This window comes from Acanthochromis polyacanthus, chromosome 8 (assembly GCF_021347895.1).
Source record: "Acanthochromis polyacanthus isolate Apoly-LR-REF ecotype Palm Island chromosome 8, KAUST_Apoly_ChrSc, whole genome shotgun sequence".
NCBI classification, from domain to species: Eukaryota; Metazoa; Chordata; class Actinopteri; family Pomacentridae; genus Acanthochromis; species Acanthochromis polyacanthus.
In genome coordinates this window covers 3,540,518-3,555,137 of record NC_067120.1, presented here as the reverse complement: position 1 = coordinate 3,555,137, position 14,620 = coordinate 3,540,518, and the positions used below count along the sequence as shown (strand labels likewise).

General features: G+C 41.9%; 1 protein-coding gene across 4 annotated transcripts in view; it reads left to right on the top strand.

Annotated features, from left to right (window-relative positions):
* The window catches only part of LOC110956404 (genetic suppressor element 1-like), a 53,153-nt gene extending 39,420 nt beyond the window's left edge, over positions 1-13,733 (top strand). For all 4 annotated transcript variants that reach the window (XM_022201839.2, XM_051951495.1, XM_022201859.2 and 1 more), the window contains exons 8-16: positions 2,089-2,407; positions 3,453-4,042; positions 4,796-4,908; positions 4,996-5,275; positions 6,270-6,383; positions 10,034-10,408; positions 10,583-10,891; positions 11,778-11,881; positions 11,996-13,733. In XM_022201839.2, the coding sequence (XP_022057531.1) occupies positions 2,089-2,407; positions 3,453-4,042; positions 4,796-4,908; positions 4,996-5,275; positions 6,270-6,383; positions 10,034-10,408; positions 10,583-10,891; positions 11,778-11,881; positions 11,996-12,130 (2,339 nt within the window). In that variant the 3' untranslated portion in view covers positions 12,131-13,733. The remainder of the gene's footprint in view (positions 1-2,088; positions 2,408-3,452; positions 4,043-4,795; positions 4,909-4,995; positions 5,276-6,269; positions 6,384-10,033; positions 10,409-10,582; positions 10,892-11,777; positions 11,882-11,995) is intronic.
* The last annotated feature ends 887 nt before the right edge of the window (positions 13,734-14,620 follow it).

Below are 14,620 nucleotides of genomic sequence, written 5' to 3'. Positions count from 1 at the left end.
TTATAAATGCATATATTATATATGCACGATACAGCACGGATGTCCATCCGTGTTCCGTGCTCCACCTGGACGGTCACTTCCGCTTTTGATGATGCAACGTGCTCAGACGATTCATCAGTTCGTCGATAGTTGCAGCCCTACTTAGTTCAGCTGAACAGTTTGTGATCTGAACGTTGAGTCTCTGTTGTGCTTATAAATGCAAAGTTTTTTTGCTTTTTACTAAATCTGGTTTTTGCAAATGGTTCATTTCTTGTGAATTGTTAAACAAGAGTCATAGCGGAGCCATCGGAAAGTACTTTCTGTATTTTTGGGATTTTCCTTTAAAAAATAAAAAGATAAAATGTCTTTCAAACCTGCTGCTGGATTTTAGGGTTCAGAATGTTAAATAGTCTTCAGTCAGTTGTTTACATTATTTCACACTTATTATACCATTTTTTTTCTGCTGCTGTGAGTCAAATATTGGTTTGAAGTTACATCTGCTCATCACAGTTGAGCCACGTATCCTGACAGCTACTGGCCAGAATATTTATGGCCTTCTGACCTCTGCTCCAGCTAAAATTCCCATTTGTTTGCAAGAAATATCAAAGTATATGAGGCTGATTTCCTTGCCTCCCACAGGATAAACCCTTTGAATTTTATTCTTTCCTTAAGCTTCAGTTTTCAAACCAAATTGCCATCTGTGCACACAACATATTTCATAATCAAATCTAAGGTTGTGAGTGTTGTGAAAGTTCCTCAACATAATCATGGTTCCCAATTCTGGTTAAATGACTCTGTGACCTTCACTGTAATGCTTGACTCACAGATGCACGATGCTAACGGCCCCACATCAGTGTAATAATATGTTAATTCCATTCCAGGAGAGAGCTGATGTTTTCTGTAATTAGGTGGGGGAAAATATATGCATATATTGGCATCAGTGTCAGCCAAATGAGCTGGAAAACATTAGCATATTGAATATCGACAACGACCAACATGTTACTTAACTAACCTAACTGTAGGAAGTTACGACATGCAAGAGATTTAGTGTCAAGTGCTGGATAATGTGCCTTTTAACTTCTTTTCGGTGGTTTTCCGATTGCTAGATTCACATTCTGACATAAATGATTTTATATTTAGTACATCACCCGTAGAGCCACCTTGAAATAAATCTATTTCTTGCATCCAACGTGTAAGCAGCCAACATAAGCAAAACTCTAAGTATATTGATGGTGTGTTTTATATTATAGATTTCTGTCCTATTCTATCTATGCCTTTTTACTGCCACAGTACACTATTGGTTATAACTGGATGACAGTTTTGTAACAAGTGGACTTTAATGCTAGCCTAGCCGCGTTAGACAACCCACGGCAACGAATTTAATTCTCTGCCAGGGTGGGTCTAGTTACCCTCCATAAGACTCGAGGTTGGATTCTCCTAAAACTGGCCGGACCAATCACCATGAAGTGTAGAGTCAGAAGGCGGGCGTAACTAAGTGACGACAGAGGCGCGACGATTCTGACAGAAACAACCGGAAACAACTAGCCTAGCCGCGCTAGACAACCCACGGCAACGAATTTAATTCTCTGCCAGGGTCGACAACAAAAACAACAACAGTCGTTGAGCTCCATTAGCACCGACTCTGAATAATCTTTCTGTTAACATGTCTGTAATATACTTGAGCTTCACCCATTGACTGTATAAATAAGGCTTCACCGAACTCCCGCATCCTCTGATTTCCGGCGCTCTAGGAGCCTATTCGTTATGCTGATTGGTTGTATACCTACCCAACTGCTGCAGAGTGATTTGATAGACAACCTTTTAGCCCGCCTCCCTCCCTGTCGAGTGTACCTAGACCCTTGTGCCTTCAGAACACGGGTCTAGCGCGGCTAGGCTAGTTTAATGCAGTAAATGTAATGAAATTATCACTGCATTTAGATGAAAAACAGCTCCACTCATAACTGTAGTGTGTGATATTTAAGGTTATCAACCCATATCCACAAGTTTTTAATACAGTTTTGAAAAGTTTGTCGCTGTCAGAATAGCTCATAACACTGAGGTTTTACTCATCAAAACAACTGATTTATCCAAACTCTGCTGTTTCTCCAGATAAAACCAAGGACTCGGAGCACCCAGCTTTTCCGGCACCTAAGCCTCTTCCTCTGCAGCCCGGCCTTCACTCCTCCAGGGGCTCTGTTCCACACCCAGTGCCCAGCCTGCTTCCTTCTCACCTGGGGAAGCACCACGCTGCTGCTTCTGGGGGGCTCCATGGAGCTCTGGCAGCTGCCATGATGACTCAGAGGGCCAGCGAGGAGGTGTGGTTGTCACGACAACGAGGACAGGGACCAGAGAGGGAGGGTCCGCTGGAGCTGGGCCTCAGGTCGTCTGGGAAGGGGGCGGAGCCGAGGAGAGACGTCCACGGTCACAGGTCAGCTACACGCCACACAGGCTACTCGAATTTAAGGTCTGGGTCAGTATTTAATTACAGGACTTTTCATATCATCGTTGACATTTTTGCTGTTTTCAGGCCTAAAACCAACATGGCCGCCAATAACCAAACAGCACATGGCATTTTAGAGAAAGAGTCTTCTAAATATTACATATACAAATGAGTAAAATTGAAAGTTATTTATCAAGATATTGTCTTAAACCTGCTGACTACTTTATGTTAAATAACTCAAAGTCTTGGAGTCTGGCCAGTCTTTTCTTCAGGAGGAAATGACATCATGTGGAGCAGGTCATGTGATCTGGAATTAACACACTTCCTGGAGAGGTGTTTTTGTAACGGGGAACTTAGTGGAAAGTGATTTCTGGGACACAGATACAGTTTATTTTCCACATAAAATGTGATATAATGCCATGATTATTTCAACTTAATAAAAAGAACACAATCCAAACAATTTTTGAATCAGTTCATTTTATTATTGTTCAGCTAATTAGAAGGTGGTTGTTATTAAATTGGGACAGTTATTTAGCTGACATTTTAGTGATATCCAGTCATTTTTTATTAATAAGTGATTGTTTCCAGAATAAATAATTCTGGAATTTGCAAAGACATGATCATAATGAACATAAAAACATTAGTTTCTATAGTAAAAATGTATGCAAGATATATCCCATGGACTTCAAAAGTCCCTCAATTATATATTGACCCATTTAAATCCAAATTATAGCAGCTCACATCTGTCAGTAACAGCACATTGGATCAAAATAAATATGTATGTAACATAAAAGTGTATGTGCAAACACATCCATTCACCCACGCTCTTATGAATAAATAAACACACACACTGCACTTCAGGTTCATAGTCTCTTCACTCCTTGTCATTTATGATTTTTTCCCCCCAAGGATTGTTTTTAATTATATTAGTATTGCTTTCTCTGCCTGCACTCTTTGAACATGAGACAAATAAAATCACTTTAATCAATAACCCTTAATCTAAGTGGAATTTCTCGTCTATCTTCCCAAACAGAACAAACTCAGTCTATCACAACCAAGGCAGCAAAGATGTGCCCCCCTGCCTCGGTGCCCCGCCTCCCCTAATCTCCCCCAAAGGTCCCCACCACCCTCCCGTCCCTCCCACCACACTGTGGAACCCAGCCTCCCTCGTTGACACACCTTCAGACTCCCGCAGGAAGCTCAACCCTCCTACGCCGCCGAGCCGACCTCCTCCTGGACTCACCCGAGCCGACAGAGCCCCGATGAGCTGGGGGGAGAGGCTGGAGGAGGGAGGCAGGAGGATGGCGAAAAGCCCAGAGAGGTATCTGTCGCTAAGGGGAGTGGGTTTGCAAGACTCCTGGAACAAGACTGAGCAGGACAGAGCTGTCCAGAGCCTCTACCACCGGCATCACATCAATAACCTCCACCAGAGACACTCCATGCCGCTGTCTGCTCCCAGCACCGACCTGGGGGGACGATGTCAGCCAGAATCTCCGCCTCCGGTGAGGGAGAGACAAGCACCAGACAACATGCTGGTGTATGATGAGGTTCTGCAGCAGCACCGACGGCTGCTCAGCAAACTGGACCTGGAGGAGAAGAGGAGGAAGGAGGCCAGAGAAGGAGGTGAGGAAAGCGATGGAGGAGGATAGAGATTAGGGGTCGATTGATCGATATGGCTTTCCAGGGTCGATACAGATGCCAATTATTGGTACTCAAAGAAGGCAGATAACCGATATTTGGGACCAATACATGTAATGTTTTAAGAGCATGTGATGGCAGAGAAGCTGTCATTGATATCTAGACTTCTTCATTATTAAGGTTGGCTGTAACTGAATATTTAAATAGAAATAGTAGTGATTAAATGAGGACGCTCTCCTCTGTTTATGTTGGATTGACTGATCAGTTTGTCACCTGCAGTTACGTCTGCCGTTCTTCTGTTTTCTTAATCTTTCACTGTTCTTTAACTTTCATTGTCCACTAAGGTCCATATCTTAAAGCATTATGAATTATTGTTTTCCAGACTCTGTTTCAGAGTAATCTGAGGCTACGTTTTAACTTAGTCACTGTGAGGGAAGCTAATTTCCTGGTTTGCGGCAACAGTTTGTGCTTCTTGTTCAGTTTTTTCAGTCTCTGCTTGAGAAACATTTCTCAGACCACAGAGAGGGGACAGACGGAGCGAGGTGTCTGCATCAGACCTGAAGGAGTGCGTTTAATTTATCAATAATCTATCAATAAAAACACTGATAACTGGTAAAAAGCCAACTATCCCTAATAAAGATCCAGGAGAAAGTGGTTGGTTGTGTCATTTAAACTGCCCCATACGCCTGCAGTTTTAAATAATGAAAGATAATGCCTGTCTTGCTCTACTTTTCCCAGGTTATTACTATGACCTGGATGAGTCATATGACGAGAGCGACGAGGAGGAGGTGAAAGCTCATCTGAGGAGAGTGACCGAGCAGCCTCCACTCAAACTGGACACGTCCTCCGAGGTACGTAAACAGACTCGCATTATCAGAGTTTTAAAGTTTGATATTTGCTGCTATCTGACTGCTTGAATCCCTCCTCTCCTTCCACAGAAGGTGGATTTTCTGCGGGTGTGCGGTCTCACCACGGTGGTCCATCGTGATGAGCTTCTGACCCAGAAGAGGAGGAAGAGGAGGAGGATGATGAAGGAGCGCAGCCTCTCTCCGCCGGCCGTGCGGGGCAAGAAGAAGGCCTCGTCACCTCCAGCACCCACAACTCCCTTAACTACCCCGTACTCCGCTGAGCAGATGGACCGCACCCCCGAACTGGAGGAGAAAAAAGACTTCCTCCTTATGTTCAACCTTTCCCATGTCAGCCCACAGCAGAGGAGAGGTAACAACCTGTTTAGGATCCACACACTTCCTACGTGCTACTCTGCTCTCTTCACAGTTGTGCTGGAAAATTCCCCCGTGGAAAGATATAGCATTTACTTTTTCTCAGTTTTGTGTTTTCACCGAGGCTGTAGGTGGGGTGAGAAGAAAATAAAGTTAGGAGGAATCTGGAGAAGAGGTTGTACGAGGACTTTATACTTTCTCCAAAGAGGGTAGATTTTAATCCAGGCGAAATATGGTTAAAAATGTATGAATTCAGCTGAAAATTGTTCTAAACAAATGTGTAAAATTGTGTAAAAATTAAATATTCAGAAAATATTTTTGGAATATTTTAAAGCGTATGGAAAAACTTTGGAAAAAAATCCTAAAACTTTTCCACAGTACTGTACTGAGTGTTTTCTTATATTAAAAAACTGTATTTTTGTCACCTTAAAATATCTGTAAATACTGCGGTAACAATGTTCGGTTTAATTATTTTTCATCACTTATTTTCAAAAGATTTGGTTTATTTTACCCGTTTATTAAAAAAATTAAAATCTGATAACAAGAATCTGAAAATTGGATTTTAAAACACCAGTGTAAGCTGGCTGTGGTTAAAATGATGATGACTTGCTTAGAGGGACCCTGGTGTATAATCAGTAGCTCATTTGCACTCCCTCACATTGTGTCTCGTCTTCCTCTCCTACCGCACGCCTTTTTCTACAGAAAGATTTTGGGTGAAATGGGACACAAAATCAGGGTGTAAATCTGTATAAGCTAATCTAGTCCTCTGAAAATGTCATGGCATGTTTAGCTGAGAACTTGAGAAAACTGAAAATGATGAGCTTTCATCAAATATGAATTTCTGTGGCCGTAGCGTGTTTCTAATGGACGTTACCTCATATCATCCATTTACTGACATTTTTCTGTCAGTTCTTGGTGCCAGTCAGTTCTTTAAGTCCTCATTTTTTCAAATATGAATGACGGCTGTTCTCATTCTGTCTTTTTCTCTGTAGATAAGGAGAGGACAGAGGAGCTGCTGAGGGCTATTCAGAGGAAGACTGTGACGTTAGACACGCTCCGATATAATCCTTTACCGCTGTGTAAAAGTCCTCCGGCTCCCTCAACTGGTGAGACACACACACACAGAGACACATAGACGTCAAGAAATACATGCATGTTTAACCCTCCCAGCCCCAAGCAGTTTCTGGGTGTTTTTTATTTGCTCCTGTCACATTTTTACTCCCCGGCGGCTCATTTTTCACCGCAGTATAAAGTCCTGTATGGAGATAGCAGCCGTGGCTATGAGTAAAGAGAACTCAGAAATGTCTTCTGTGCCGTATGATACAGTAATATTAATGCAAACTATAAAAAAGTTTATTATTTTTGATTATTTATCTAAAAAAAAGAATAAATGGAGTCTGCATGTTAAGCAGTTACAACAGGGGGTCCTCAGTTTATGACGTCCTTGACCTACAATGTTTCATTCTTATGTTGGAACTGGTTACGTGGAACTAGTTGTCAAGCAGAGCGGATGAATACGTCGTCGCGCGGCGCTATGAGACGGCTTTGTTTACATTCGCCGGTTGTATGCCACCTTTTGCCCTTCACTATGGCTCCCAAGCATAAGTCGGACTGTTCTGATGCTGATGCTTCGAAGAGAAGAAAAGCCGACTCATACATGCATGAAAGTCATTGGTATTCATGACTTTTCAGAAGAAGTGATCGATATTGGGATGCACATACCGGCTTTGTTTACATTTCTGTCGAAGTTCCAACTTCCACCAAAAACACGACTTACGTCAGGCTGTAGGAACGGAACTCTGCTGTAAGTTGAGGACCCCCTGTACTTACATTTTTATTCGTATCCATACTTGCTCCCTGTCTGTTTGTGTAAACACTGCCTGCATTTCAGCTGAAAAGTCCCTGAATTTTTGTCATGTAGCTGTCGGTTGTAGCAGTCAGTCGTGGTTTCATGGTTGCACTGAGGAGCACACAGTTGTATGATTTTCACAGAATCTTGGTGTGCAGATTGTTTATTTTTGTCACATTTTTATCTGAAACATGTAAGACAATAGGCTAGCCGCGCTAGACAACCCACGGCAACGAATTTAATTCTGTCAGGGTCAGTCTAGTTACCCTCGGTAAGCCTCGAGCTTGGATGTTCCTAAAACTGGCCGACGAATCACCATGAAGTGTAGAGTCAGAAGGCGGGCGTAACGAAGTGACGACAGAGGCGCGACGATTCTGACAGAAACAACCGGACACAACCATAGAAACAAGGATAGACAAGAAGATGGCTGCGCACAATAAACAGTTATCTTTCGACTCGGCTTTGGCCACAGCCCTTAAAGATTTGAAGCTTTCTGTTTGTCTTTCTGTTAACATGTCTGTAATATACTTGAGCTTCACCCATTGACTGTATAAATAAGGCTTCACCGAACTCCCGCATCCTCTGATTTCCGGCGCTCTCGGAGCCTATTTGTTGCGCTTATTGGTTGTATACCTACCCAATTGCTGCAGAGTGATTTGAAAGACAACCTTTTAGCCCGCCTCCCTCCCTGTCAAGAGTTTCTAGATCCTTGCATCTTCACACCTGGGTCTACCGCGGCTAGGCTAGTTAGACAAAGTAATTTTGATGGAAATTCTGATTTTATCTTCAGATTTGTTTGTGTCCTGATGGAATGCTGCATCACAAATGACTATTTTGAGAGTGACTGTACATCATGGGTGTTGACAATACTTAAAAAAACGGTGGCTCTACATACTACACATGTGGACAAAATTGTTGGTACCCCTCAGTTAAAGAAGGAAAAACCCACAATTCTCACTGAAATCACTTGAAACTCACAAAAGTAACAATAAATAAAAATTTATTGAAAATTAAATAATCAAAATCAGCCATTACTTTTGAATTGTTGATTAACATAATTATTTAAAAAAACAAACTAATGAAATAGGGCTGGACAAAAATGATGGTACCCATAACTTAATATTTTGTTGCACAACCTTTTGAGGCAATCACTGCAATTAAACGATTTCTGTATTTGTCAATGAGCGTTCTGCAGCTGTCAACAGGTATTTTGGCCCACTCCTCATGAGCAAACAGCTCCAGTTGTCTCAGGTTTGATGGGTGTCTTCTCCAAATGGCATGTTTCAGCTCCTTCCACATATGTTCAATGGGATTCAGATCTGGGCTCATAGAAGGCCACTTTAGAATAGTCCAACGCTTTTCTCTCAGCCATTCTTGGGTGTTTTTGGCTGTGTGTTTTGGATCGTTGTCCTGTTGGAAGACCCATGACCTGCGACTGAGACCAAGCTTTCTGACACGAGGCAGCACATTTCTCTCCAGAATGCCTTGATAGTCTTCAGATTTCATTGTACCTTGCACACTTTCAAGACACCCTGTGCCAGATGCAGCAAAGCAGCCCCAAAACATTACTGAGCCTCCTCCATGTTTCACCGTAGGGACAGTGTTCTTTTCTTCGTATGCTTGGTTTTTGAGTCTATGAACATAGAGTTGATGTGCCTTACCAAAAAGCTCCAGTTTGGTCTCATCTGTCCAAAGGACATTCTCCCAGAAGCTTTGTGGCTTGTCAACATGCATTTTTGCAAATTCCAGTCTGGCTTTTTATGAGTTTTTTTCAGCAGTGGTGTCCTCCTTGGTCGTCTCCCATGAAGTCCACTTTGGCTCAAACAACGACGAATGGTGCGATCTGACACTGATGTACCTTGGCCTTGGAGTTCACCTTTAATTTCTTTGGAGGTTGCTCTGGGCTCTTTGGATACAATTCCAACGATCCGTCTCTTCAATTTGTCATCAATTTTCCTCTTGCGGCCACGTCCAGGGAGGCTGGCTACTGTGGGTCTTGAACTTCTGAATAATATGAGCCACTGTTGTCACAGGAACTTCAAGCTGTTTAGAGATGGTCTTATAGCCTTTACCTTTTAAGATGTTTGTCTATAATTTTTTTTCGGATGTCCTGGGACAATTCTCTCCTTCGCTTTCTGTTGTCCATGTTCAGTGTGGTACACATCTTTTCACCAAACAGCAGGGTGACTACTTGTCTCCCTTTAAATAGGCAGACTGACTGATTATGAGTTTGGAAACACCTGTGATGTCAATTAAATGACACACCTGAGTTAATCATGTCACTCTGGTCAAATAGTTTTCAATCTTTTATAGAGGTACCATCATTTTTGTCCACACCTGTTTCATTAGTTTGTTTTTTTAAATAATTATGTTAATCAGCAATTCAAAAGTAATGGCTGTTTTTGATTGTTTAATTTTCAATAAATTTTTATTTATTGTTACTTTTGTGAGTTTCAAGTGATTTCAGTGAGAATTGTGGGTTTTTCCTTCTTTAACTGAGGGGTACCAACAATTTTGTCCACGTGTGTATGTTTGTGTCTGTACTCGTCTCCTATTGGCTCAGTGTAAACACAGTCTGCAGTTCAGCTAAAAAGTAGCATCATGTGACTGTTGGTTGCAGCTGAGTCACTAATTGCATGAAGGAGCACAGAATCGTTAGTTCTGATGAATTTTAAAAGAGATAAGTAGAAGAAAGTGATTTTTGTTTAGTACAAGATCCATCCAAAAATCAAAAGTCTAGTGATTTCTTTTTGTTTTTACACTGTCTGGCTTTGATAAATTATTTAATTCAACAAAAAAAGGAAAAAAAACATGCCTTTCAAAGCTGGTTTTGGGGTTTAGAGGTTTAAAGTTGCAAAACAAACAAACAAAACTCTATAATGAACTCCTCTTTTTTTTTTTTTTTAGGTGACTCCTCCTCAGCCCCTCAATCAAACGGACATCTCTATCCAGACTCTCCCAGCCCCTCTCCTCCATACTTACACAAACCTAAGCACCTCCACAGTGACGCACTCAAACCCTCCATGGACTCCCAGGTGACTCGGATCCCTCCTCCTCCTCTGGCGCCACATCACGAAAAGACTGAATTCATGGAGAGTCAATCGAACAGGAAGCTTCAGACCCTCCAGAACGGTGTCGCTGCTCCTCCTCTGCACAAAAAGGAGCCCAATCCTGTGCAGAACGGACGGAATCGGCCCTGGGAAAGATTCACACCTGAGGCCTTTGCTCAGCACTTCCACCAGGCTGTGCTGCAGTCCACGCACAACACACTGCAGAAGAAAGGTGAGACACTCAGGCTCCATTGTCAATTTTAAAATTACACTGTTCCGCCATCTAGTGGTGACAGCATGCACTACATTAAAAGGTCCACTAGTGAAGTAAATTGACTTCTTCTGATGTGATAGAAATGGCTACAAAGACTGACATTGCCTTTTTGTCTCTCTCTCTTCTCCTAAGGAGTCTCAAACTGTGTCCCTGAGGCCGGCGTGAAGGCTGATCGCTCGCTGCCTCACAGCATCTCTCAGCTGAAAAGCTCAAATCTGAACCATACCCCTCAGCACGCACACATCAACGGCCACCACTATCACCCTCCTGCAGCCAGCCGGGACGCTCCGGCACCACGGGACCATCTGTCTGATGAGGAGGAGGAGGAGGAGTCTGGCCAGGAGGAGGATGAAGGGGAGGAGGAGGAGGAGGAAGAAGAAGCTCCAAGGAAGTGGCAAGGCATTGAAGCCATTTTTGAGGCCTATCAGGAGTACGTGGATGGTGAGTGACGTCACTTTACTGTCTGTAGCCATAATTTAGGAGATTTTGCATGGCATAAATGTGATATCTATAAATAGAAATACCTGATTTACAAATACTCCAGTAAAAAGTTAAAAATAATGTATTTAAAACATAATTATTGACAACAAAGCTCGGCTGAAAGTGGCTTTTCAAAGTTGATACCAATATATTTAACAGTTTAATCACCAGATGATATTTCAGCTGTTTTTTAAAGGCATAATATAAACTTTTCTAGTACTGACACCTTAGATTTGAACAATAATGTAAATATCATTTGCAGTGCTACTTTTCTTCATAGTTTGTTTTCCGTAGAAGGTGTCACATTTAATTGTCATGTGCAGTATTTTGACTATTTCTGTATAATTTGAATTTCACGTACAACATTGTCAACATAATATGCAATATTTTATTTTTCAGGTGTAATATTTCAATTTTGTGTGCGATATTGCATTAGTATTGGTGGTAGCATTACTTGTTCTAGTTTTATTGTAGTTTACTCATTTTATTTCAGTAATGTATCATATTTATGTTTTTGCTTTGCTATGAGGCACTGCACTTCAGGATTAATGAAGTTTAACTGAACTTAAGTTTACTTTACTGGTTCACAATGAAATGTGATGACATGTACTGCAAATTATTGTAGCAAAAAATAAAAATGCTTTCTAGTAGATAAAGTATTTCCCCATTATTAAATTTTCTTTGCTTTTTTTTCAAGTTAAGAGTTATACTGAATGTTTTATGTTGCTTATATTAAGACGTGTAAGACTCAGGAGAACTAGATTATGCCAAATTTCACTGAGTAGGTGCATAAGAGGCATTAAAATGTGTATATTTCTTCCTGATCTGTGTTTTTCTCTCTTTACAGAGTGGAGCATAGAAAGGCAGGTTCTTCACAGTCAGTGTAAGCGACTTGAAGCACAGAACTACAATCTGACCAGAACTGCAGAGCAGCTCTCTCTAACTATGGGGGTGAGTAACTCGGTGTTTCTTTTCAAATTCCTGCACTTTCAGCTCCCATTTTCTGTCCGTTCTCTTGTGTCTGAGTGAAGCAGCTGAAAGTTGTTTCTGTCCTTCACTCATCAGGAGCTGGTGACTCAGCGGCAGAAGGTGAGGGAGGAGAGGGAGAGGCTGCAGGCCCAGCTCGAGCACTTCAGGAGGTGTTTGACGCTTCCTAACATTCACTGGGGCAGGGGGCAGGTGAACGGGCACACCAGGTGACCTCTGACTCATCTAAAGGTTTCGCCTCTGAAAGGAACAGTGACAAGAACAAGTGGGACCCGAGCCAGACCGCTCTCCACATCTGAAGCACTTGAAGGAGCCGGCCGTCGTCTTGTTTCCTTTCTGGCCAGTCAGCTCAGTTGCCTGATTGGTCCCAGATAGAATTTATTACCTGCCATGTTTGTAACCATGGTGTCCGTGTAGTCTGGACTGTCTGATTTCACCCATGGATTGTAACAACACTGTGCAGGTGAAACTGCATCTTTTGTTTGAGTAACGCTAACCTCACCTACTACTTGAGTTGGCTTTAAGGACTGGCCGCCATCTAGCTCATATGTCAAAATCTGCGTCAACACGTCTAAAGAGAAGAAGGCACACATCTGTAGCCTCTCTGGAAGCAGTGAGAGGAGTCCAGGCGTGCGGTGGTCACTTGTTTAGTCCTTAGAGAATGAAAATTGAGTCAAGGAATCAAAGCACACCTCAGGCCTTAAACTTGACAGGATGCACTTGAAGTGGAAATGGAGGAAATACTTGACCGTCCTCAGTGTGGTGTAATGTTGTTGTGTCTGTATCTGACAGATGAAGCAGTGTGCGTGCTGGTAAAGGTTCTACAGAGCATAGGAATCATCTAAAATATCGATATAATGGGAAGTGGTATCAATAATTTTTTTTTTTTTTTAGGTTCAGATTTCCATCGGTTAATCTCTTGTGATAGATGAAGAGTTGTGTATGTTTTATTGCTTTAACCATTTTATGTGGGAAGCCATATGTTTGTTTTTTTAATTGCTGCTGGTCAGAGTGAAATGTTTAGAAAATGAAGGACGTTAGGACAGTCGTATTTTGAAAGATGTCATGTGATGTCAAAATGTTTTTGGAGATGCACTGAGGGATGGAAGACAACAAATGTCAGTCATTACCATTGTTCAGGTAGTTTGTCTGTGTCCCAAACCCTTCACATGCCTATAAATGTTTGAGAGATGATAAAAGTCATTTTTTTTAAAAAAGGCCTTTTGCAGATTCTACTCATTCTTAGATAATTGGCATCACTTAAGTGTAACTTTGTACTTTTTGACATACTGTCAAACCTTAAAAATGTTTTCACCTTCCGGAGATGAACCTCTTTTGTTAAGGAAACAGGAAAGCCAAATTATTATTCAGTTCCATTTCAGGACAACGTCAAAACTAATAAACATGATCATTTTTTCCCTGAGACTTGAAACGATTCTTTAATTGTTTATGGCTGACATAAACATCAGAATGACTTTATCCCCCTGAGGATGACTATGAACTACACCTTCTGTGGTCTTTTGATGAGATTTATTTTTGTTCAAGCCACAATTATTATTACTGTCACAAACACACTTTTTTTTCTCCATCTGAATATTAAAACCTTTTTTCTACGAGCACAAGCTACAGTAGCAATCTCCCCAGTTCACTCGACCTTCCTGCTCCTCTTCAAAGTCTCTGTGAAATCTTGCATATTTGCTTCAATCAGTTGTTATGTAATGTATTATTTGGGCTGTATAATTGCGATGAATTATTTATTAACATATATTGCTGTACATTGGGATGGAAATTTACATTAAACTATTTGTAAAATGTCTCTTAACTGCTAGCGTCATTTATCTGGGAGAATTTTCAATTATTATTTTTACTTTAGGTTGAGGTCCCCGAGGAAAATTCGCACCAATGAATTTTCACTGAATTTGACTCTCCATAGCCAAAAAACTAACAAAATCACAAGCTGCTGCCACACAGGTCCTCAAAGTTTGCATATAAATTGTGCCATCCACTATTAGAATGATTGGATTTAACAAGTGTAACTCTGGAACACGGAGCTTCTACTGTGGACCTGATTACATTTAAATGGGCACTGTTTGAATAAATGATTTAAATATGCACTTCACAGTGATTGCTGTGTTTAAAAATATCCCATATCAATGTGCCGCTGTCAGAATCACATCCCCTGAAGTTATTTCTTCACCTGACATAGAAAGAGGTATTTTAGAGTCTCGGGCCACTGACAGACCCGGCTTCCGTACAGCCGCCATCCGCCGCAAGCATAGATATATACAAACACGCAAGTGGCGGGTCGCGGTGCTGCGTCACGCCGTCCGCTCCGAGTGAGGCGGAGCGCCCCCAGCAGACGATGTGGGAGCTGCAGTGTGACCAAGCAAGTGCAGTAGTAATGTAGGTCAGAATTGTTTGAATATATTTTTTTGATATTGCAGATGTATTCCCCGGGCCGGGTCGGGCCGCCCGGCGGTCCGGTACCGGCCCGCGGACCGTACCTGTGACCCCTCCGCACACAGGTTGAGAGTATTACTTGTAATGTATACTGTGTGCGGAGGGGTCACAGGTACGGTCCGCACACATTTTATGTGCCTTTACACGTCTACTTTACTGCATTCCAAAGGAAAACACTGCAGATTTATGTGACAGCTTGAGGTAGTGAAAGGCTCTGCACACATACATGCACAAACACAGGTG